We start from the raw sequence: 21,908 nt of genomic DNA, 5'->3' as shown, positions 1-21,908 counted from the left end.
AAGAGAAGAGAGAAAGCAATGTGAAAGGAGGAGAGACGGCTGCTCTTGAGTCAGAGTCATTATCTCGATACTAATAGAGAGAGCGCTGGCTGGAAAGACGAAAGGGATTTATGAAGTAAAGTGATTTGAAGTGGAGATGACTCTAACAAAGATTCTGGCTGCTGTTTTGGGCTTCTGCGCTCTTTCCTCCTGCGACTCTGCAGACAACACCACTAGACCACCGGCCACCATCATCACAACAGCTGATCTCTCTCAGGTTAAGACTTTGCATTTGCTTGATGAAAAATTTGTCATTTTTCTTTGTTTCAGAATGACAGTCTTTTAAAATACGATCATATAATGAATGATTTCCATTGATGGATTCAGGTTGGAGGTCTGGTGACTAGTGAAATCAACCATGATGCTTATGAAATGGGTCTGTTTGAAGTGCCTGGAAGGCATTTAAATCCATTGTACTTCCCATGTTATACTTTAGTCATGGATTTTGACTCTTTCTACAATGATTTCTGTTTGTGGCAAAACTTTATTTTGCACCTGGTACTTCAAGTACTTGGTTAACCAGTGTGATGCATCTGTATTACATTGGAGATCAAATTTATATGACGATTTATAAACACTTGATTATTGTGATTCACAATTTAAACTATTTTAGTTGAGGCAATACCAACAGTGGTTTACCAAAAAAAAAGCAAGGTACTTCAACAAAAACCCTTTTGTTTTGCAGTGATCTTTAAGGAACAGTCTTGTTTGTGGTATGAAGAAAGATTAAAAACTAAAATCTTATATCGCAGAAGTAAAATAAGAGGTAGGACATATAGAAACTCTTGTTTTGAATGACATCAGAATATAGATCATCTTTAGTCTCCAACAGCACTTAACTAGTCTTTTCCAGAATATAACTAGTCTTTAAGTGGACATCACTAGTCTCTGACAGAACGTAACTAGTCTCTCACAGCATATAACTAGTCTCTAAGTGGACATCACTAGTTTCCATCAGCACTTAACTAGTCTCTCGCAGAAGGTAACTAGTCTCTAAGTGGACATCACTAGTCTCCGACTAAAAAGGTAGGACATATAGAAAGTCTTGCTTTGAATGACATCAGTACAACACATAATAGATCATCACTAGTCTTAGAGACTGGTTAAGTGCTGTCGGAGACTAGTGATGTCCACTTAGAGAATAGATATATTCTATCTGGTCTCTAACTGGACATAACTAGTCTCCAACAATGCTTAACTTGTCTCTCACAACAAATAACTAGTCTCTAAATAGACATCACTGGTCCCTGACAGCACTTAACTAGTCTGTCACAGCATATAACTAGTCTCTAACTGGACATCACTAGTCTCTGACAGCATTTAACTAGTCTGTCACAGCATATAGCTAGTCTTCACCTGGACATCACTAGTCTCCAACAGCACTTAACTAGTATCTCACATCATATAACTAGTCTCTAAGTGGACATCACTAGTTTCTGACAGAACTTAACTAGTCTCTCACAGCATATAACCAGTCTCTAAATGGACATCACTAGTCTCCAACAGCACTTAACTTGTCTTTCACATCATATAACTAGTCTCTAAGTGGACATCACTAGTTCCCAACAGCACTTGTCTCTCACAGCATATAACTGGTGTCTAAGTGGACATCACTAGTCTCCAACAGCACTTAACTAGTCTCTCACAGCATATAACCAGTCTCTAAATGGACATCACTAGTCTCCAATAGCACTTAACTTGTCTCTCACATCATATAACTAGTCTCTAAGTGCACATCACTAGTGTCTGACAGAACTTAATTAGTCTCTCACAGCATATAACTAGTCTCTAAGCGGACAGCCAAGAGCTGTCTCCAAGTGGACAGCCCTAACTAGTCTCTCACAGCATGTAAATAGTCTCTAAGTGGACATCCCTAGTCTTCGACAGTACTTAACTAGTCTCTTACGGCATATAAGTAGTATCTAAGTGGACATCACTAGTCTCCAACAGCACTTAACTTGTCTCTCACAGCATCTAACTGGTGTCTAAGTGGACATCACTAGTCCCCAACAGCACTCAACTAGTCTCTCACAGCATATAACTGGTGTCTAAGTGGACATCACTAGTCTCCAACAGCCCTTAACTCGTCTCTCACAGCATATAAGTAGTGTCTAAGTGGACATAACTAGTCTTTGACAGTACTTAACTAGTCTCCCACGGCATATAACTAGTCTCTAACTGGACATATTTAGTCTTTGACAGAACTTAACTAGTCTCCCACACCATATAACTAGTCTCTAACTGGATATATTTAGTCTTCGACAGTACTTAACTAGTCTCACACACCATATAACTAGTCTCTAACTGGACATATTTAGTCTTCGACAGCACTTACCTAGTCTCCCACAGCATATACTTAATATCTAAGGGGACATCACTTGTCCCCAACAGCACTTAACTTGTTTCTCACAGCATATAACTAGTCTCCAGCAGCTACAAGTCTCTTACCGGACATCACTAGTTTATATTAGTCTCTCGGATAAAGAAGTTACCTCAACATTTAGGAAAAGTTGAGTTTTCTAATTCCGATGTTGACACTAGGTAAAGGTAATGCACTGCTCTGCCAATGTCTGGAAACATCTGTAAGTATGTCAATAATATAATACGCAATATACTGTAAAATCTGCAGCTGCCCAAAATTGGCAAGCTGACCCTTACTTTTGGCACATAGCATAGACTCTTCCAGACTGTCAACTGGGGCAATATAAGGGCGATTTTGGCATAGAGTATTGTTCATTTTAAAAGGTGTAGGTCAGGGCTTTTGATGTGGACTTGTGGTCATTTCATTCCACAGGCAAGAGAATTCAATGAGGGGATTGTCAGAGGACGAGGGGACACTCCGGACATCTTAGAACCTGAACCCACCACTGCTGTCTCGGACATGGAGAGCACATACAACTACATCTGTATGTTCGCAAGCTACTTCTTTTACTTACGTGCCAGAAAAGCAAGCCAAAACCAATACCACAGAATGTAAATATGCAAATATCCTAGCTGCAATAACACCCCATGTCTCGACTTGCACAAATAAAGGTGTTTTATGTGTGACCTCACAAGAAGGCTTGCTATTAGGGTAATGTTTAATAGTCTGGGCATGCACATTACATAATGCAACTTGAGAATGTTATTTTGATGAATTCTGTCAGTCAATCACCCCGCCTTCAAAATGACATGGTCAATATATACATAGAGCATTATGACCATATCATGATATGAGTGTTTTTGGTCATATCACACAGCCCTAACTTTGAAAGACTTGATTGATAATTGTCTATGTCTACATTTGTTCAGTGTCTAGACTGGCAGCGATGGATCAGGCCATCCACAGGCTTAACGTGGGACAATACACTTTAGACATTAAAGTGACACAGCTGTTGGAAAAAGTGTCGCGCCTAGACAATAGACTAGGTGATACTGAGGACGCCATTCAGCAAATCTCGTCCTACTGCAAGGACAATCGCAAGGAGATTGGACGCCTAGAGGGTCAGTGGGTTCTCTTCTGTCTTTATGGGTGTAAAGTGGGGAATTTTAGTCAATTATAGGCAATCTGTAAATACACCAGGCACCAAACTTTGACATTTTAGTCAAGCAGGACTTTTTATCAGTGTTCCAATAGCTATGTTTCTATCCAAAGATGCTAATTAGGGCATATTCACACTATGTACAGTTGCCTTGAACCGGACCAAAGCACGCTTGTTGCCCCTCCCGTCTCCCCCGACGGCCAGCACTCACATTAAGCCTGGTTTATACTTCTGCGTCAAGTGACCGGCGTAACCATCGGCGCATGCAACGCCCGTAGCTGTGCATTTATACTTCTGCACGCTGTCTCTGTTGGTCTGCATTACACTTCAGAAATGCTAGTTGGCAGTGAGGTGTAAATGTTCCTCTGTGTCGAGTTTCTTCGCTACTGTTTTGCTTTTCCTAAACACTTCCTGGATGTACAAGTGGCTCAAACTCGCTCATTTTGAGGGAATCGGCGGACGTGCAACAACTAACTATGAGGTAAACACAGAACAAAACTTTCCATCCGGAGCTCCTTCACGGGACTCCACACTTGTAAACAATCGCTCCACTGGGCTCGCGCCCAGCTCGCACCATTCGTGCAGCTCTCAGTTCCGCACAGACTCGTCAGCGCTACCAAACCGACCAATCACAGAGCTTGCGCTATGCGTCGTTGCGACGTGTAGTTACATTTTTTGAGAAGTGCACCTCAGTGACCCAGACGGCCACGGCGAAGGGCTATTCGTCAACGCTGTAGCATACGCGTGTGTTTGACGTGGAAGTATAAATCAGCCTATACATTCTGGCCTAGGCACCCTTACGTCATTGATGATGTGCTGTTCAGTAAGCGCTTTCGCTTTCGCTCAGCAGCACAGTGGAGATTTCTTTAGTTATATCGGTTTAGTGGTTTGGGAAGCAGTGACATGCAGTCCAATATTTCGCCGAACAGATCAGCCACTTATGATGCTCATAAACAACCATAAAGTCCTCGTGCTGCAGGAATTAGGAGGTTTGCTGAAGGTGCAGCTGTGGTGCAGTAAAGGGTCTGCATCTTTAATAAACTATGACAGTTTGCGTTCATTGAACAGTAAGAATGATTAATAAATCCATATGAAGTCACGTCTCGCTTTCAGTTTCGGGCTGAGCCCAATGGAACCGCGCTACAGGCACACCTCTTCCAACCGGGCCACGGCCGCAAGTGAACTGTGCCTGGCCCCGATTCAAAGCACTCACACTCACATGATCCGGGAAACAGGCCTGGGCACAGTTTAGATACCATAGTGTGAGTACTCGCTTAAACTGATGCACAAAACTGTAATATCTCAGTTTAAAGATAAAAGATGTAATTATCAGTTTCCATCTAATGAGTCAAAGAGAACAAAATCATCACTTTCAAATAAACTGGGGCCAAATATAAAAAAGAAAACTGTAATAGGAGAAGCCACCATTAGTCTAAATTCCTTGTGCCTCAGACGACAAAACCGACACTCAATCAACACATGTTGACTTTTGGTAGCGTGAGACACTCTTTGGGAGCGCGGATTAGCTTAGCTAAGGGATTTTAGAATGACCAAAACATTTCAGACGTTTTGCAATCTGGTCATACCACTGGTTTGTCTATTAATGCCATTCTCACTATCCCATCATTCGTTGCCATTTTATCAAGCGTTTTGTTTTTATCCAATAGTCAAAAATTAGCATAATTAGCATAGGTGAAGGCTAACATGGCTAATCACAAAGTAAAGCAATTACAGTCATTTAGTGAATTATAAAACAACTCTAAAGTCAAAGCAAAATCACTGGTCAATAGGAGAATGTTATGTAACTTTCTACCAAATCATAACCCTTGCCTAAGTTCCTAGTTGTAACCTATACACACAAAACATCCAGTTCAGAATTTGGCCCCCATTCCTTTACCTGACCTCAGGCCTTCATCCCATGATAATTCAAAAACAATCTCCAATCTGAAATATTTCCATCTCTCACCTTGACCATTTAGGCTAGGGGTCACCAATCTCAGTCTTGGAGGACCGGAGGCCTTGTAGAGTTTTGCTCCAACATGCCTAAACATACCTGCATGGAAGTTTCAATTCTACCTTCCATGACCTTGATTAGCTTGTTCGAATGTGTTGATTTCTGTTGACAATATTGTGCTTCCATTGACAAAAACAGAAAAATTTGCCCTTTATGTCTAAACCAGGGGTCACAATCTCAGTCCTTTAGGGTTTAGCTCCAACTTGCTTCAACACACCTGCCTGGATGTTTCAATTATACCTAGTAAGACCTTGATGAGCTTGTTCAGGTGTGTTTGATTAGGGTTGGAGCTAAAATCTGCAGGACACCGGCCCTCCAGGAACAAGTTTTGTGACCACTGGTCTAAACTTTAAATTTACAATTGAACTCCCAGCACTTAACTTAAATCAGGGGTGTTCCAAATTGTTTCTGGAGGGCCACTGTCCTTCAGGGTTGAGCAATTAAATGCCAACTAATCAAGGCCTTTAGACTCACTATACAATTTAAGGCAAGTGTGTTTGAGCTGGTTGAGGCTAAAGACCCCCCTGACCTAAAGACTGAAGTTCAATCCTGCTCTTGGAGGACCATTGTAATACAGTTCACAACTCACATTGACTCTAAGGAATTGCGGCTGGAACTAGCGAATGCTTAACAAACTCTTTAGCAGAGATAAAGCAGCAGTCCCTCACAGACAAACAGTCCCTCACAAATCTCACAAACTTAAAACTACAACATACAAGATGCTTCTCCATTACCAGGGTAAAAGATTGTCTTTGCTTAACCGTGCCACTCCAGGCCAGTCAGCAGAGACAGTTTCATTTGTCATGGTGGTGCCAATAACGAAGCTCATTGGAATGTAATACAAATGTGCTCAGCTGTTGCCTTGGTAATGGCATTAGGCCACAACTGACCACAAAGCGGCTGTTTCTACCAGTTCCTAGCCTTACCTTTTTCCCCCAACTCCAATCTTTCCATTGTAAAAGATCTAACCACCAATCTCCAAGTCAAGTTTCTGTCCTTTAACACTTCCATTACTTTCAGACCAAACTTCGGTTCCAAATTTCCTACCTTAAAAACAAATTCAAATCCTTTGCCTGTCAAAATCTCAACTCTCACCTAAACTCTAAGTCTCTATTTCCACACATTTTCCTAAATACTTCCTAATCCAGATAGCTAAACTATGTTATGACAGACAAGCTGCCAATGCTGGTTCTGATGTTTTAAAAGGGACTAACTTGGGAAGTATTTACCAGACTTGACGTAAAATCAGATCTGATCGGGTATTAGTAAAGTTCCAGGAAGGGAAAGGTTTTTAGTCCAGGAATAAATACTACTTGAGGACATCAAACTACTCCACTTGACACTCATAAACTTTTGTGTGTTCTACTTGACACTAAATGTGAAAATGATTTAACAATTTTTGTCTTTCCAGGCTGCCAGAAAGGCCGTAAAATAGGTTACAAATGCGTTCTGGCATACCGCGTGTACGAGACCTACGCAGATGCGTCCAAGAAATGTCAGGAGCGTGGAGGACGCATGGCCATGCCACGAGACCGCAAAGAGCAGGAAGCTCTGGCTGAATATGTGAAATCTGTATTCCATGGAAACTGGCCTGTGTGGCTTGGGATAAACGATGAGCGCTCTGAAGGCCTCTACCTGTTCGAGGACACGACACGCGTCACTTACTTCCAATGGAGGAAGCACTTCCTATCAAGCCAGCCAGATGGCGGGAAACGAGAGAACTGTGTAGCCATGTCCTCAGATGATGGAGACTGGTGGGACACTTACTGTGAAAGACGCATGTATTATCTGTGTGAGTTTGATGTCTGATAAAGTCCCACGTGGCACATCTGACTTAAAATTTTGATTTACTTTCAGCTATAAAGACCAGCTATTTACTGCCTCCCCACTGAAGCCAAATGCAATTCTATAAGTTTAAACATCTTCATTCTCAGCTAGTCTTGTCGGCTTAGTCCCTTTATTAATCAGGGTCGCCACAGCGGAATGAACCACCAACTTATCCAGCATGTTTTTACTCAGCGGATGCCCTTCCAGCCGCAACCCATCTCTGGGAAACATCCACACACACACTCATACACTAGACAATTTAGCCTACCCAATTCACCTGTACCACATGTCTTTGAACTGTGGAGGAAACCAGAGCACCCAGAGGAAACCCACGCGAAGGCAGGGAGAACATGCAAACTCCACACAGAAACACCAACTGAGCCGAGGTTCGAACCAACGACCCAGCGACCTTCTTGCTGTGAGGCGACAGCACTACCTACTGCGCCACTGCCTTGCCAAAATGTTATATATGTTCATTTATTTTTAACTTTCAGTTAGCATTTCCCTTATAGAAAAAAAATGAGGTTTAAATCTTAAATCACACATGAAACACCCACAAAACACGATTTTGGAACATTTTCATGTGGAAAGAAGTGATGACATGATCATAGTCCTTTTTTCCCCCATACTCAAGCGTTCCAACACCACATGTTTCATGTGGGTATCACATGTGTTTCATGTCATTTTCATTTACGTGAAGCTCATCTGATGCCTGTGGTTTTTCTCTAAGGCTTGGTTAACAAGCTAAAAATGTAGCCTACTAGTTCAACACAGCACTTTTGATTTGATCCCGAACATATTGTTCTAAACTGCGAGTTTTGCAGGTGAATGTCAGTACTTTTCAGAGAGATCGGACAACAGAGTATATATATAATGCATTTATTTTCTAAACGTGTGTGCACTTAAACAGTGCATTAGCCTATTGACCTTATTCTAAAATGTGGAAGTGCGCCTGTTTTCGTGATTGTCTTCCGTTTCAGTTGCCTATGATAGAAATGACAAGGAATAATAAACGGCAAAAAACGGTCAAACTACTTCCTCTACAAACAAATGTTTGCATGACTACACAGACCAAGTAGAATAATATAACAAGGAAATATAAGTTTGCAACATCAAACAGCAAAACGAGCAGTTTTTAATGTCTAAAAATGAATGGAAGTGAATGAGACTGGAAGTCTCGTGCCAAAAAGATTCAAATGGCAGCGCCCGCTCGTCAGTGGAGAATAAGGTCAAGAGATAGCTGTAAAAGTATATAGTAGGAATTATGATGCTAATGGCCTGGTGTTGACCCCTAATAGAGAAGAGAATACCCTGAAGTCAGTAATGGGATCTTAATAGCTATTATCGGGCAATACTTTATTTGTACAAAGATCTGCAATTGATGGACCTATGATATTATTCTGAAACACTTAGCGTTACATATTTTTGATGTTTATTAGTCGTTTTATTCCAACAGTGGTCTACACTAGCCTTGCTTCTTGCTTTAAATTAGTGAGACTTTAGAAATTAGTTTAACTATTTGTTCTTCTAAAACATTCTTTAGAATCATTGTATGTTGTTTCAACTCTGTGAAGCATTTGATTTCAAGGCTTAAATCAGTTAGCTAGGGATACAGTATCTGACATCAAGTAGTTTATTCAATTACTTAAATTATCAAAGAAATTACAACCATTTTTTAAAATCAGTTAGATATTTTATTTCCCTTTGCAAACATTTACCCTTCGTTGTACATAGTAAGCAGCTTAACAAGATTATTTCATCTTTTAAATCCCTCATTAGTATTTAACATTGTTATTGATTAATGTGTATTATAAAGGTCCGTCAGATCTGTAACTCAACAGATAAAAAGCTGTGATGACCTGAGGGTGTAAATTGCCATCAGAAAAGACTCTTCGTAAATATAAGAATTCGAGTCAAATCTTCATCCATGCAACCTCAGGGGGAGCTGTTTATCTGTGGAGCCAACTTACAGTATAGCACACATTTAACTCCTAACATCAGTCTCATTTCATAGCTCTAATTTCTTGTTAAAGGGTGCACCCTGACCTGATGCAGAAAAGAACGCAAAAGTCATATTAACTATTTTTTCTGCATACAAAAGTGTTCTTGGAGCTTCAAGAGATTTCTACACATAATAGTTTTAATAACAAATTTCTAATAACTGATTTATTGTATCATTGCCATGATGACAGTAAATAATATTTTTCAGGACACTTCTATACTGCTTAAAGTGACATTTAAAGGCTTAACTAGGTTAATTAGGTTAACTAGGCAGGTTAGGGTAATTAGGCAAGTTATTGTATAATGATGGTTTGTTCTGTAGACTATCAAAAAATATAGCTTAAAGGGGCTAATAATTTTGACCTTAAAATAGTGTTTAAGAAATTAAGAACTGCTTTTATTTTAGCCGAAATAAAACAAATAAGACTTTCTCCAGAAGAAAAAATATTATCAGACATGCTGTGAAAATTTCCTTGCTCTGTTAAACATCATTTGGGAAATGTAAAAATCATTTGGTTCAATTGCATTTTTAAGACCTCTGAAATGTGGATTCAAGACTTTAAGGATCCGTGGACACTGTAACATTAACAAGCAACGCTTTGGATTTTAATGATGCATTGGTAAACATAGAACTATACTTTGTTTAATTAACGCTTTACAAGATTACTCATGATTAGTTAACTGCATTAACTAATATTAAGTAATGGACCATTATTCTGAAGTGTTATTTGTAAAAAATTTGTATTGGAGAACTATTCCACTTCAATTTGAGCGTCTGGAATCTCTACTTTATTTTGGCCATCTATGTAGCATAGTAAATAAAAGAAAACACGAATGAATATAAGTTTTCAGGAAATGGACCTTCTTATCTTAATGGCAAGCAAGCAAGAAAAGCATGGGAAGTCCTTTTTCTTTTCTCCAGAACTTATTAATGCGCATAGTGAGCAGAGACGGTGGCCAGAATCTGAGTAGCGGATGGTCTGTCCACAGGGCTTTTACACCGGTAGGAAAATATCACTTTACCATCCTGCTCCAGCACAAAATCGCCACCCATCTGAGAGAGAGACAGAGACAGAGAGAGCGTTTAATCCATTTTCAAGAGCACTAGACCTTTTTTTTTGGTTCTCTCACTGAGTATTATGCAATATTTGGCGCTCCTTTTTATGTATTTGGCACATTCCATGAATAGACTGACTGTATTAAAACATTTTCTTCTTTATTTGACAAAGAGTCAGTGAAATTTCTTTTATTGTCCAACAGAATAATGCATCAGCGGTTTTATTTCATGCTGAGTTTGGAATTTCTATGTCTATATCAAGATGTATCAGCCCTGATTTACTGATTTAAAATTATTAGCTCTTCTTTTTCAATTATTTCCCAAGTGCTTTTCGTTTTCAACATTATTTTAAACTTACTTTATGATGCCAGTGCATAATATTTTAATTTAAAGGACACAAGTAATCAGCTTAAAGTGCGATTTAAAGGGTTAATTAGGTTCATTTATTTAGATTAAGTTAATTACTGATTTGACAATAGTGGTTTGTTCTGTAGCTAATCAAAAAAAATTATCTTCATTCATTCATTCATTCATTTTCTTGTAGTACCTTTAGTACCTTTATTAATCCGGAGTTGCCACAACGGAATGAACCGCCAACTTATCCAGCAAGTTTTTACGCAGCAGATGCCCTTCCAGCCGCAACCCATCTCTGGGAAGCATCCACACACACATTCACACACACTCATACACTACGGACAATTTAGCCCACCCAATTCACCTGTACAGCATGTCTTTGGACTGTGGGGGAAACTCGGAGGAAACCCACGCGAAGGCAGGGAGAACATGCAAACTCCACACAGAAACGCCAACTGAGCCGAGGTTTGAACCAGCGACCTTCTTGCTGTGAGGCGACAGCACTACCTACTGCGCCACTGCCTCGCCCAAAATTATCTTAAGGTGGCTAATAATATAGGCTGTAGCAGTTTTAAAATGTTTTTTATTTTTTTATTTTAGCCTGAATTAAATAAAAATATAATAGGAAACCCTGTTAAGATATCCGGTAACACTTTAGAATAACTATCTGTTATAACTAGTTAATAGATCATTAATAAACTGTTAGTTAATGGGTTATAAATGACTTGTTAAATAGTAGTTAATAGTTTGTTAATTATTTCTAACTGTGCCTTATAGAAAGCCAATAAATAACTTACAAGCTGTTAGTTAACAAGTTAAAAATGACTTTTATAAATACTTTAATGATTTATAACTATACCTAATAAATTAGTAATAGATCATGAACAAGCTGTTTGTAAATTACTAAAGACTTTAAGTATCAGTCACAGATTCAGGGACACTGGAGCACTTTAAAGCCGTGAAGATCAGTCGATTCATTAGGGGATCGCTTATATGTCAGCTTATAGACAAACCAGCTGAGCTTTGCAGCTTTAAAATGCTCCCTGTATCTGTGGTTACACTCAGTAAACAGTGGTGAGTTTGGTGAACTGATGACCTTCATGGCCAATCACAGTCATTTCTGTTGAGCATATGAACACTGACAAATTAGTGATGTTTAAAAATGCACTCAACAGCGCTTAAACTTTAGCGGGAAATAGACGTTTTTACAATTTCAGCATTGAATATTTTGATTGGTACTGAATTCCAGTATCTTGACAACCTTAGTCCCAAGTCAGTGCTCAATACTTTGAATAAAATGTTTCGAACGATACCTGAAAAAGATCCTCGATGAACTGAGGCGGCATTTCGGGTAACGTCCGGTTCATGGCCATAATCTCAGAGTAGTGGAACATCAGCTTAAACTTCATGACTTTGCTCATGGATGAACCCAGACCGAACATTTTGTACACCTGTTCAGACATTGAACAAACATATCATTAGTACAGAAGTACTAATAAAACCCAGGAGGATTAAACAAAACCGTTTGTTGTCTCGATTTTAATGGATTGTGGTCATGTTGATCTGCTTCGTTCTCTCTTTTAATTGAGTTCAATTGTGGGCAAGCTGTAACACTTCATTTCCTTGTTAGGAAAAAAAATACAAGAAATCACAAACATGAATGAAGTGTTTTTCCCACAACTTTACTGGATGTAAACTGTGGTCTAGTTTTTCTGCTTTTGTTTCCTCTTTTAATTTAGTTAAACCATGACTAAGCTCTACTACTACTTTCTTTTGATTTCAATAACAGGAGAATAGAAATGATTAAGCAAATTTGTTTGTTACTAAAATTAGTTAAGTGTTTGACAAGATCTAGAATTATTAGCCCTCCTTCATTCATTCTCTTGTCGGCTTAGTCCCTTTATTAATCCTTGTCCAGCTATTTTTTACGCAGTGGATGCCCTTCCAGCCGCAACCTATCTCTGGGAAACATCCACACACACATTCATACACACACTCGTACCCTACGGACAATTTAGCCTACCCAATTCACCTGTACCGCATGTCTTTGGACTGTGGGGGAAACCGGAGCACCCGGAGAAAACCCACGCGAAGGCAGGGAGAACATGCAAACTCCACACAGAAACGCCAGCTGAGCCGAGGTTCGAACCAGCGACCCAGTGACCTTCTTGCTACCTACTGCGCCACTGCCTTGCCCTTCCTCCTGAATTATTAGCCCCCTATATCTGACAGTACATAATATTTGACTAGATATTTTTCAAGACACTAGTATTCAGCTCAAAGTGACATTTAAAGACTTAACTAGGTTAATTGGGCACGTTAAATAATTATACATAATAAATATGATTAATTATATGGTTTAAAGTGTTTTTTAAATTAAATTCTTGCTGAAATAAAACAAATAAGACTTTCTCCAGAAAAAAACTATTATAGGAAACACTGAAAAATCACTTGCTCTGTTAAACATCATTTGGGAAATATATAAAAATAATAATAATTATAAAATCACAGGAGGGCTAATAATTTTGACTTCAACTATGGATACAGTATACATTATAGTGTTGCCAACTTAGGGACTTTGTCACTAGATCCAACCTGATAGAGCTTGAGAGGTTCTGCAAAAAGGAATGGCCAGAAATTCCCAAAGACAGATGTACCGAGCTTGTGGCGTCACATTCAAAAAGACTTGAGGCTGTAATCGCTGCCAAAGGAGCATCAACGAAATATTGAGCAAAGGCTGAGAATACTGATGTACATTATTTTTTCAGCTATTTTATTATTTAAAAAATTTGCAACAATTTCCAAAAAATCTTTTTTCACATTGTCATTATTCACACATTTTGCAGAATAGCTCTAGTTTACATTTACATCAATTGCACATGATTGAGAAATAATGAATTGAGTTTGAAAGTTATGATGTATGAAATATGGTGTCATTACATGCTTTGTTACAAAAAAATCCCATATTTAACATTTCTTAAGTGTTCATCTTTTAAATAAAACTAATAGGCTCTGTTTGACTCAAATGTAAAGAATTAAGGGATTAATTTCTACTGTTTCTATAGTTTTTATTCAGTACTGAGTCAAGTAATTAAAGTACTTTTCAGACAAAGTAATTAGAAAAGTCATTTAAATTCGACTTGAATTAGTAATTAGTAATTAAATACTTTTTTTGAAGTAATTTACCCAACACTTTACACAAGTATGAGAGCTTACTATTATGCCAGGAAAGGGCTAGATTAGGACTACATTATACTTTTGCACTCTTGAAAGTTCTCACCGTTCTCTCTGGATCCAGCAACATGTCAAATTCAAAGCCTGTCTGCTCGAGCCAGAAAGTGGCACCTTCAAGAGAGCCATACGAGACCACCAGCACCCGCAGTGACTGAGCTTCCAGAAGCATCTGTGTGAGAAAAGAAAACAACAATACTGATAATTTAAAGTACCAACACATTCTCACTCCACACTCATCACACTCATCACGGCATCTTTTTCAGCATCGTTTTACGGCAAGCAGGGTCCTCCAATGCTTTTGGTGGTTTGCATTATGCAACGCATCGTATTATGCAACCCATACTTCATCCTGAATTTTTTTTTTAAAATTAATTAATTAGTTAATTAACAGATAGGGGCGAAGCAGTGGCGCAGTAGGTAGTGCTGTCGCCTCACAGCAAAAAGGTCGCTGGTTCGAGCCTCGGCTCAGATGACGTTTCTGTGTGGAGTTTGCATGTTCTCCCTGCGTTCGCGTGGGTTTCCTCCGGGTGCTCCGGTTTCCCCCACAGTCCAAAGACATGCAGTACTGGTGAATTGGGTAGGCTAAATTGTCCGAAGTGTATGAGTGTGTGTGTGGATGTTTCCCAGAGATGGGTTGTGGCTGGAAGGGCATCCGCTGCGTAAAAACTTGCTGGATAAGTTGGCGGTTCATTCCGCTTTGGCGACCCCGGATTAATAAAAGGACTAAGCCGACAAGAAAATGAACGAATAATTAACAGATTTATTTTGGAGCATCTAACCCAAAACCTACATGCTTCTGAACAACACAAATAAGCAGCAGGCAAATAAGAGAAGTCATGGGTGTTTATTGCATAAACAACCATATAAAAGTGATACAAACTAGTCGTGTTGCATGCCAAGGCCTGTGCATAGAGTCATATGATGGAGTAAATTATGACAGAGAAAATTATGAAGTTTCAATTAAAAATGACCCTGCTATCGCTAACTGATGTCCACTGATTTACAGATGCAATTGATCTTGAGACACAGAGGCAGCCTATAGAATTCGACAACCGAAGCTGATGTAAGCATCAATTTCTTCCAGAAATAACTTACTTGGAAATATTTACATATTTTCAATAAACTGCAGCTGTAGTTGTATCTGCCTGCTATATCCTGTGTTTTTTATTGACAAATGGATTGAGATTGGGTTTAGTGTTAGGTGCTTGTAAATATGTTCATGGCATAATGCAAGTGTAGCGAGTGGGACGAGGCCGAGAGCTGTGGGAATGGAGCGAGGCAGAGAGCCTAACTGTGCGTTCACACCGAAGGCAGCGAGAACATCAAAGGTCACCTTGGCGACAACGCTGTTTGCTTTCAGCTCAGCATCAAAATTAGCTACATTGATCTCGTATTTAAACGGGCCATTAAAGCATATGAGTTACATTCCTGCATAAAATGTGCTTTCTTCTGTTGAACACACACGAAAAAGCGATATTTTGAAGAATGCTGCAAAGCAGCAGCCATTGACTTCCATAGTATTTTTATATTCCACAATATTTTTAGTTACATCAATTAATGCCAATGGCAGTTCTTGTCCAACATCCTTCAGAACATCTTGTTTTATGGCCAACGGATGAAAGTAACTCATAAAAGTGTGACTAAATGGGAAATTTTCATTTTTGAATAAACTATTCTCCTAATGCTGACTTGCACTATACAAGCGCAGCACACTATTTTCCCTTGCAAAGTCCACAGCTGGATCAACAATCGTTGGAAAGCTGCTTTCCAAGCAAGTGTCCGCCTGCAGAAAGGGCTGAGCTCTGCAGTGTTTCTCCTTTACTGGCAGCTGATCTTACCTTGCTGTTCTTCAGCTCAGTCAGGTGGTCCCGTCATGGCAATCATCCGAAATGCCTGAGCAACACAAGCAGGAGATTCTCCCCTTTCCCTAAATACTGACCCAGAGACACATTCCTGCAACAGGACAACACAATCACAACAATCATTATGGTTAGCTTGTCATTTCAGGTAACGAGTATAAAAGCAAAAACAGACAAGTGGTTGAAATGAATTTGGAGTTTTGCATGATTTAGAGGACCTTCTTAAAATGTCTTATTTTAGTTATTTTTTCTTGGGTGCAAAACTTTTTAACTTTTAAGCAAAGATTTAAAATCCACAAATAGTGACAGCAGAATCAAAAGCAAATTAAAAGGGCACAATAAAAAGTGTGATAACCCAGCTAGCAAATTTCATGTGGCTCAAATTCGGCCCACACCAGACACTTACATCTGGCCCACGTACCGCATGGAATTATGGCACTTGGGAGGTCTGCTTCTGTTTGCCAGATCTGGGCCACAATTAAGCCATACCAACATCACATATCAGCCAGAATTTAACCAAATGAAACCAGAACTGACCCTATTGTGGGCCACAGTTTGCTTTTATTCTGGCCCAGATCTGGCCCACAACAGACACTTACATCTGGACCACATACTGAATGAAATGATGGCTCTACGGCGGTCCACTCCTGTTTGCCAGATCTGGGCCACAATTAAGCCATACCAATATCACATATCAGCTAGAATTTAACCAAATAAACCAGAACTGACCCTATTCTGGGCCACAGTTTGCTTTTATTCTGGCCCAGATCTGGCCTACACCTTACACTCGCTGGGTGTGGCAAAGTACAAAAATCCCAGCATGTTATTATGTTATTTCTAATAATGGATTAAACATTGGTTAACATCAGTGAATTATATTATTTCATCACAGGTTGTGCCTCACTTCATTATGTTGGCTTGAGAAAGCCAACATACTGTTATACTACTCTGTCCTTGAAAACAAACGTATCTCCTCCTAGGCCGTTCATGCCACAAGGCCCAAATGTGGTCAAAATGTGCCTTCTGCATTCAAGATTGTTGCTATATCTCCTCATGCCTATAAGACTTATCGTTTTTTTTATAAAAAATGTTTAATATTAAATTTTTATAACCCAGGTATGTAAAAAAATTGCATGCATCACTTTCACACTTCTTAAGCATTGTATTTTCAAAAAAATACGGCAAGCCATTTTTACATAATGTTCATTCCCTTAGTCCCTTTATTAATCAGGGGTCGCCACAACGGAATGAACCGACAACTTATCCAGCATTTGTTTTACACAGCGAATGCCTTTCCAGCCGCAACCCAACACCAGGAATAAATAGCAACCATTTAAAAATAGCAATATCTCTACATCAGAACATCGTAGGGATCTGGGCATTGGCTTGTTTGACTCATGCTAGCAAATGGGACTTCCTGTGTACTATGCATGGTAACAATGATAATGGAAGCCAAGTGCTAATAACGATTAGCTACATGCTATGAATGATTATCTAAATGCAATAACATATGTTAGAAATGCCTACTAAGTATTAGCATTTAATCAAACATGTACACGAGCATTGCCATTAAGCAACTGCTTAGCAACCACCTAACAATGCCATAAACGTTTTAGCAACTGCCTAGCAACCACTTAGCAACCGCTGCCGTGCTTCCTGCCAACTGCCATTCCCAGTCCTAGCGTAGTCACGTTGGCTTTCTCAAGCCAACATCAAAGTTTATTAATGAACTTTAGGTTCTAGTTTTATTTATTACCCATTTATCTACCCATATCAAACACACCTGAACCAATTAATTAGGACCTAAACACCACGTGATAATTACAGGCAGGTGTGTTTGATATGGGTTGCAACTGAAATCTGCAGGAAGGCGGCTCTCCGGGAACAGGGTTGGCCACCCCTGATCTAGTAGGAGCTTGATTAGCTGCTTCAGGTGTGTTTGATTAGGGTTGGAGCTAAACTCTCCAGGACACCGGCCCTCCAGGACCGAGTTTGGGCACCGCTGCTCTATACAGAGCCGACTTTTATCCTTTTGATTAGTATCATTTCTTTTGGGTTGTGCAATTTAATTAACAGAATTTTCGCAAAGTATGCTGTATACTGTAAACTTGCAGACTTTTTTGGTCACATCCATAACGCATGTTTATTTTCCACATTGAAAATATAAAAAATGTTTACAGATGTATATATTTCTGCTCCCACAACTCTGTGGCTAGTAGTTTTGATAAATATAAACAGATGTTTCAATATAATGTCAGCATATACTTCCTCTGTCAATTTATGCTGAGATTTTACTGCAAACGTCACATCCATAATGCTGGAATTGCTCAATAATGTCTTTAAAGTAATCTTTAACAAACCAAGGAAATTTTCACAGTATTACCTACAAAACAAAAAACACAGCCTTATTTCTTATAGTTTCTCTAAAATAAAATCAGTTTTTAATACAAAAAAAATTTTATATTATTTGCCTCCTTAAGAAATATTTACTGTATATTTTTGGCCGGTGAGTGTATATTTTCTAAAGAGAAAAATAGTTTAGGCTAAACCCTTTGAGATGTATCATCTCGTTTTCTCAATCACATAAAAATAACAAAAACACAATATAATAATAATCATATCATATGCTTGTCTCACTCTTTGGTTTGGACGTGTAAAAAGCGCATATCTGAGCTGAGCGTCTGAGCTGCAGGATGCTGGGAAAGAACCGTGTCGCTCATTTGCATCTGAACATCCAAACGTTTCAAAAAACGGTCCCACTCCACCTGTCAATCAGATAAATATTCATTGAGCACAACATAATCAAGACCACAGACTGCAAAAGATATGGACGTAGCATCTGTGATGTCACCCATAGGTTTCTGAAGAACCCAAAAGAAGCTACCAGTAGGCGTGACTAGAGCATACCAAACAAGAACAAAGAGGCGGAGCGTGAGCAGAGCTAAAGATGCCTGCTGGCATTTTGAGACTCTTACTTAATTAAAAAAGACATCCTCATATCTCTGTATCAGTCATAATAAACAATAATAAAAAAAATAACATTACTCACTTCCAACTGCAGTAAACCTTCAACACTTTCTCGGACCTCTGCATTTCTGTTCAATTGAAAAGGAGTTAAAATTAGATATACTACAATGCACACAAGTCAATAAAACAATTGGAAATGAATGAATTTATATTATTCTGTTAATTACATATAGGTACTTATAAAAGTATTCAATTCATTGACTGATACTTATTGAATCATGACAGTTGTCTGAGACATCGGTTCAGACATTTGACCACTTGTGTGAATAAACAACAAATCAAAATCAAGTATTCCAGGGGATGTTATTTCCATACTTACTGAAAGAAGCGTTCCCATAAACTTTCTGCCTCCTTCTGGTTTTTCACACCCAGACTGAAAGAAAACAATCATATCATGGAAAGGAGTTAAAATTTTGTATGTATGTGTTTGTGTGTGAACGAACGAACGAAAGCAAACAAACATGAATTACTTGGCACCGTTTAAAATAATACACACCTGTTACAGAACTTTGCCCCTGCTGACATCAGGCCAAGTAAAGGAAGAACTTTCCCATTAACTTCTTGTAAAGTACATCCTAAATAACAACATTAACAAATACAATTTGTCATTGTAAAAGTGAATTATATATGTACAGTTTAAGTCAGAATTGTTAGCCCCCCTTTTGTTTTTTATATATATATTTCCTAAATGATGTTTAATAGAGCAAGGAAATTGTCACAGTATGTCTCATAATATTTTTTTTTTCTTCTGGAGAAAATCTTATTGGTTTTACTTCGTCTAGTGAATAAAAGCAGTTTTAATTTAACACCGTTTTAAGGTCAAAATTATTAGCCCCTTTAAGCTATAGGTTTTTTCGATAGTCTACAGAACAAACCATCATTAATAACTTGCCTAATTACCCTGACCAGCCTAGTTAACCTTATTAACTTAGTTAGGCCTTCAAATGACACTTTAAGCTATATAGAAGTGTCTTGAAAAATATCTAGTAAGTATTACTTTACTCTCTCACTGACTGTAAACACAGGTGCGCGCAGTAGCTAAAGTACAAACATGTTTACAGTAACAGGTAAGAAGCTAAAATGGTTTAAGATACCATTCGCAGTGTCTTTCTCCACATATTCCAGCGATGTTCTACCAAATATAGTGAGTTCTTTTAGAGCGCCTACGAGTGTGCTTTCGTCTACTTCAGCCATGACACAAACACTGCAGTCCACTTGACATTTAGCAGATCATGCGAGTGCGCAATCACAGAAACTAAACGGTGATTGGATGATCGTTATCAGCGCTGAGAAAAGTAGCAGACCACACATGCCATTGTTGTGCCGCTTTACAGCGGTGTTAGAATCATAAGTCTGCATTATAACGCTGAAAAAGTAATGAAAATATTATTGATAATAAAATACACTAACTTGAATACACACAGTTACAAGGTTTAAACATTTTTTGTTATTGTTACTAGTAGTGTGGCCTACTAAAAACAGCTATCGGAACACCTAGTGGATGACTTAAGTAGCGCGTATTTACAGTCGCCTTCATGCAGGACAACTTGATTTGGTCACCAAAAACAAGCACAAAAGACAACACACTGGTTTCATTGAACTGATTTTATTGACTGTGGCTTTTTCATCAAAGTCAGAGATTTTCTATCTTCAAGTTTTTCTTTTGTGCGTTAAACAACCCACCTCCATTTCCTCATGAAAAAACAAAACAAAAACAAAAGCCACTGTTCTTAAATTTTCACAGGAAAATAAAGCCATACAGCACCAACCATGACAGGATTAAGAAAACAGAAAGCCTACTTAAAATGGTCCCTTAAGAAGATGCTAAAATAAGGATTTATTAGATTAAGGAAATTTAAGATTTTTAGTCAACTGTCGATTGAGCTGCTGTTCCCAGTGTTTAAGATCACATGAACATCTCCACAATCTGATATCCGCATGTATTTCAGTTGAGCCATTAAATAAAGACAACAATAAGATTGATGAAGAAGCCAGTGTGGACAGTGAACCTGGTAAAAATACCAACTTCTGTCTTTCAAACAACAAAAACATTCGCAAAACATCGTTCCCCACTGTGTTCAAGTATTCAGAAAGAAACTCGTAGCTGAAAAATATTGCTTGATATTCTCTTCAAAGGACACCTCTGCCACAAGTCACCGATATGTTTCTAAAACCACCTCCAAAAAATAAAAATAAGTCAGTGTAAGCAACTGATAAATAATATTATAACAAATAATAAAAGCTTTCCAATCATATTCTGCTACATTTCCTGCTGCTTTTAAAACTCAGATTATGCTCGCAACTGCTTGTTTTTCAATGAAATCATCGACTCCAATACAAATGTACATTTAATTTAAAATTAACAAAACAGCTCTCTTTCCATGTTCATTGGAATGAAAGCTAAAAACAAAGATAAAATGTACTGATATTTGATATGTAAAAGCCACATAAAAGTGAGAACTGTGAGCAAAGATGCCCTGAGTAGAGATGGCCCTTATTATTTTATTTACTTTTTTTGTTGTATTTTTTAATAACTAAATAGTTTTTCAAGTTTAAGATTTTTTAGGACAGTGCGAAGATGAGTCTGTGTTTAGGACTTCAATCATGGTCCTTGTTAACTGGAACGTCTCTGAAACCGATGGAAGGTTCTGGTACCAACTTGGCAAGCTGGAAAAAAAAAAAAAAACTTTTTAAAAAAGGAAATATTAACAGTTTCTTGCATTTTTTTAAACGGGTCTTCGAAATCACAACTGTGATGCATTGGAAGGTTATGGAGCCAGATCAGCCTCAAAAATAATAAATTTCCAAAATATATTTCATATGCGCAACACAATTTACATGTACAAAATCCAATTAGTAAGTTCAAAACACAATTCAAAAACACACAAATCCAATTCGTGAATTCAAAATATGATTAAAAAAAAACACAAATCCAATTCGTATTTTAAAAAACACACAAATCCAATTCATAAATT

General features: G+C 38.4%; 3 protein-coding genes across 5 annotated transcripts in view; 1 reads left to right on the top strand and 2 right to left on the bottom strand.

The window, feature by feature from the left end:
- clec11a (C-type lectin domain containing 11A) lies at positions 1–10,619 on the top strand. Of its 2 annotated transcripts, none has more exons than XR_012396318.1 (4): positions 1–256; positions 2,834–2,945; positions 3,331–5,742; positions 5,989–7,462. XR_012396318.1 is itself a non-coding variant. In XM_691681.8 (4 exons), the coding sequence occupies exons 1-4, from the start codon at positions 137–139 to the stop codon at positions 7,381–7,383; spliced, it is 822 nt and encodes a 273-aa protein (XP_696773.3). In that variant the 5' UTR covers positions 1–136; the 3' UTR covers positions 7,384–10,619. The 2 variants fall into 2 exon arrangements, 1 of the variants encoding a protein (XP_696773.3); XM_691681.8 differs by having other exon boundaries at positions 3,331–3,522; positions 6,986–10,619.
- selenol (selenoprotein L) lies at positions 9,084–20,134 on the bottom strand. The gene is given in 9 exon segments (NM_001190382.2): positions 9,084–10,456; positions 12,127–12,264; positions 14,094–14,216; positions 15,886–16,000; positions 18,544–18,671; positions 18,956–19,001; positions 19,253–19,306; positions 19,430–19,508; positions 20,028–20,134. Coding segments are annotated over 9 exon segments (909 nt in total). The 5' UTR covers positions 20,128–20,134; the 3' UTR covers positions 9,084–10,330.
- A 389-nt stretch (positions 20,135–20,523) lies between these two features.
- ttc13 (tetratricopeptide repeat domain 13) overlaps positions 20,524–21,908 on the bottom strand; it is a 44,167-nt gene continuing 42,782 nt past the window's right edge. Inside the window, exon 23 of one of the 2 annotated variants that reach the window (XM_073932108.1) lies at positions 20,524–21,600. In XM_073932108.1, the coding sequence (XP_073788209.1) occupies positions 21,486–21,600 (115 nt within the window). In that variant the 3' untranslated portion in view covers positions 20,524–21,485. 2 annotated transcript variants of the gene reach the window in all.

This window comes from Danio rerio, chromosome 20 (genome assembly GCF_049306965.1).
Source record: "Danio rerio strain Tuebingen ecotype United States chromosome 20, GRCz12tu, whole genome shotgun sequence".
NCBI classification, from domain to species: domain Eukaryota; kingdom Metazoa; phylum Chordata; class Actinopteri; order Cypriniformes; family Danionidae; genus Danio; species Danio rerio.
This window is presented reverse-complemented; position numbering and strand designations above follow the sequence as displayed.

Coding starts and splice junctions, on each gene's coding strand:
- clec11a (XM_691681.8), top strand. CDS start 137: ATGACTCTAACAAAGATTCTGGCTGCTGTTTTGGGCTTCTGCGCTCTT. Junction 257..2,833: donor CAACAGCTGATCTCTCTCAG/GTTAAGACTTTG, acceptor TTCATTCCACAG/GCAAGAGAATTCAATGAGGG. Junction 2,946..3,330: donor GAGCACATACAACTACATCT/GTATGTTCGCAA, acceptor ACATTTGTTCAG/TGTCTAGACTGGCAGCGATG.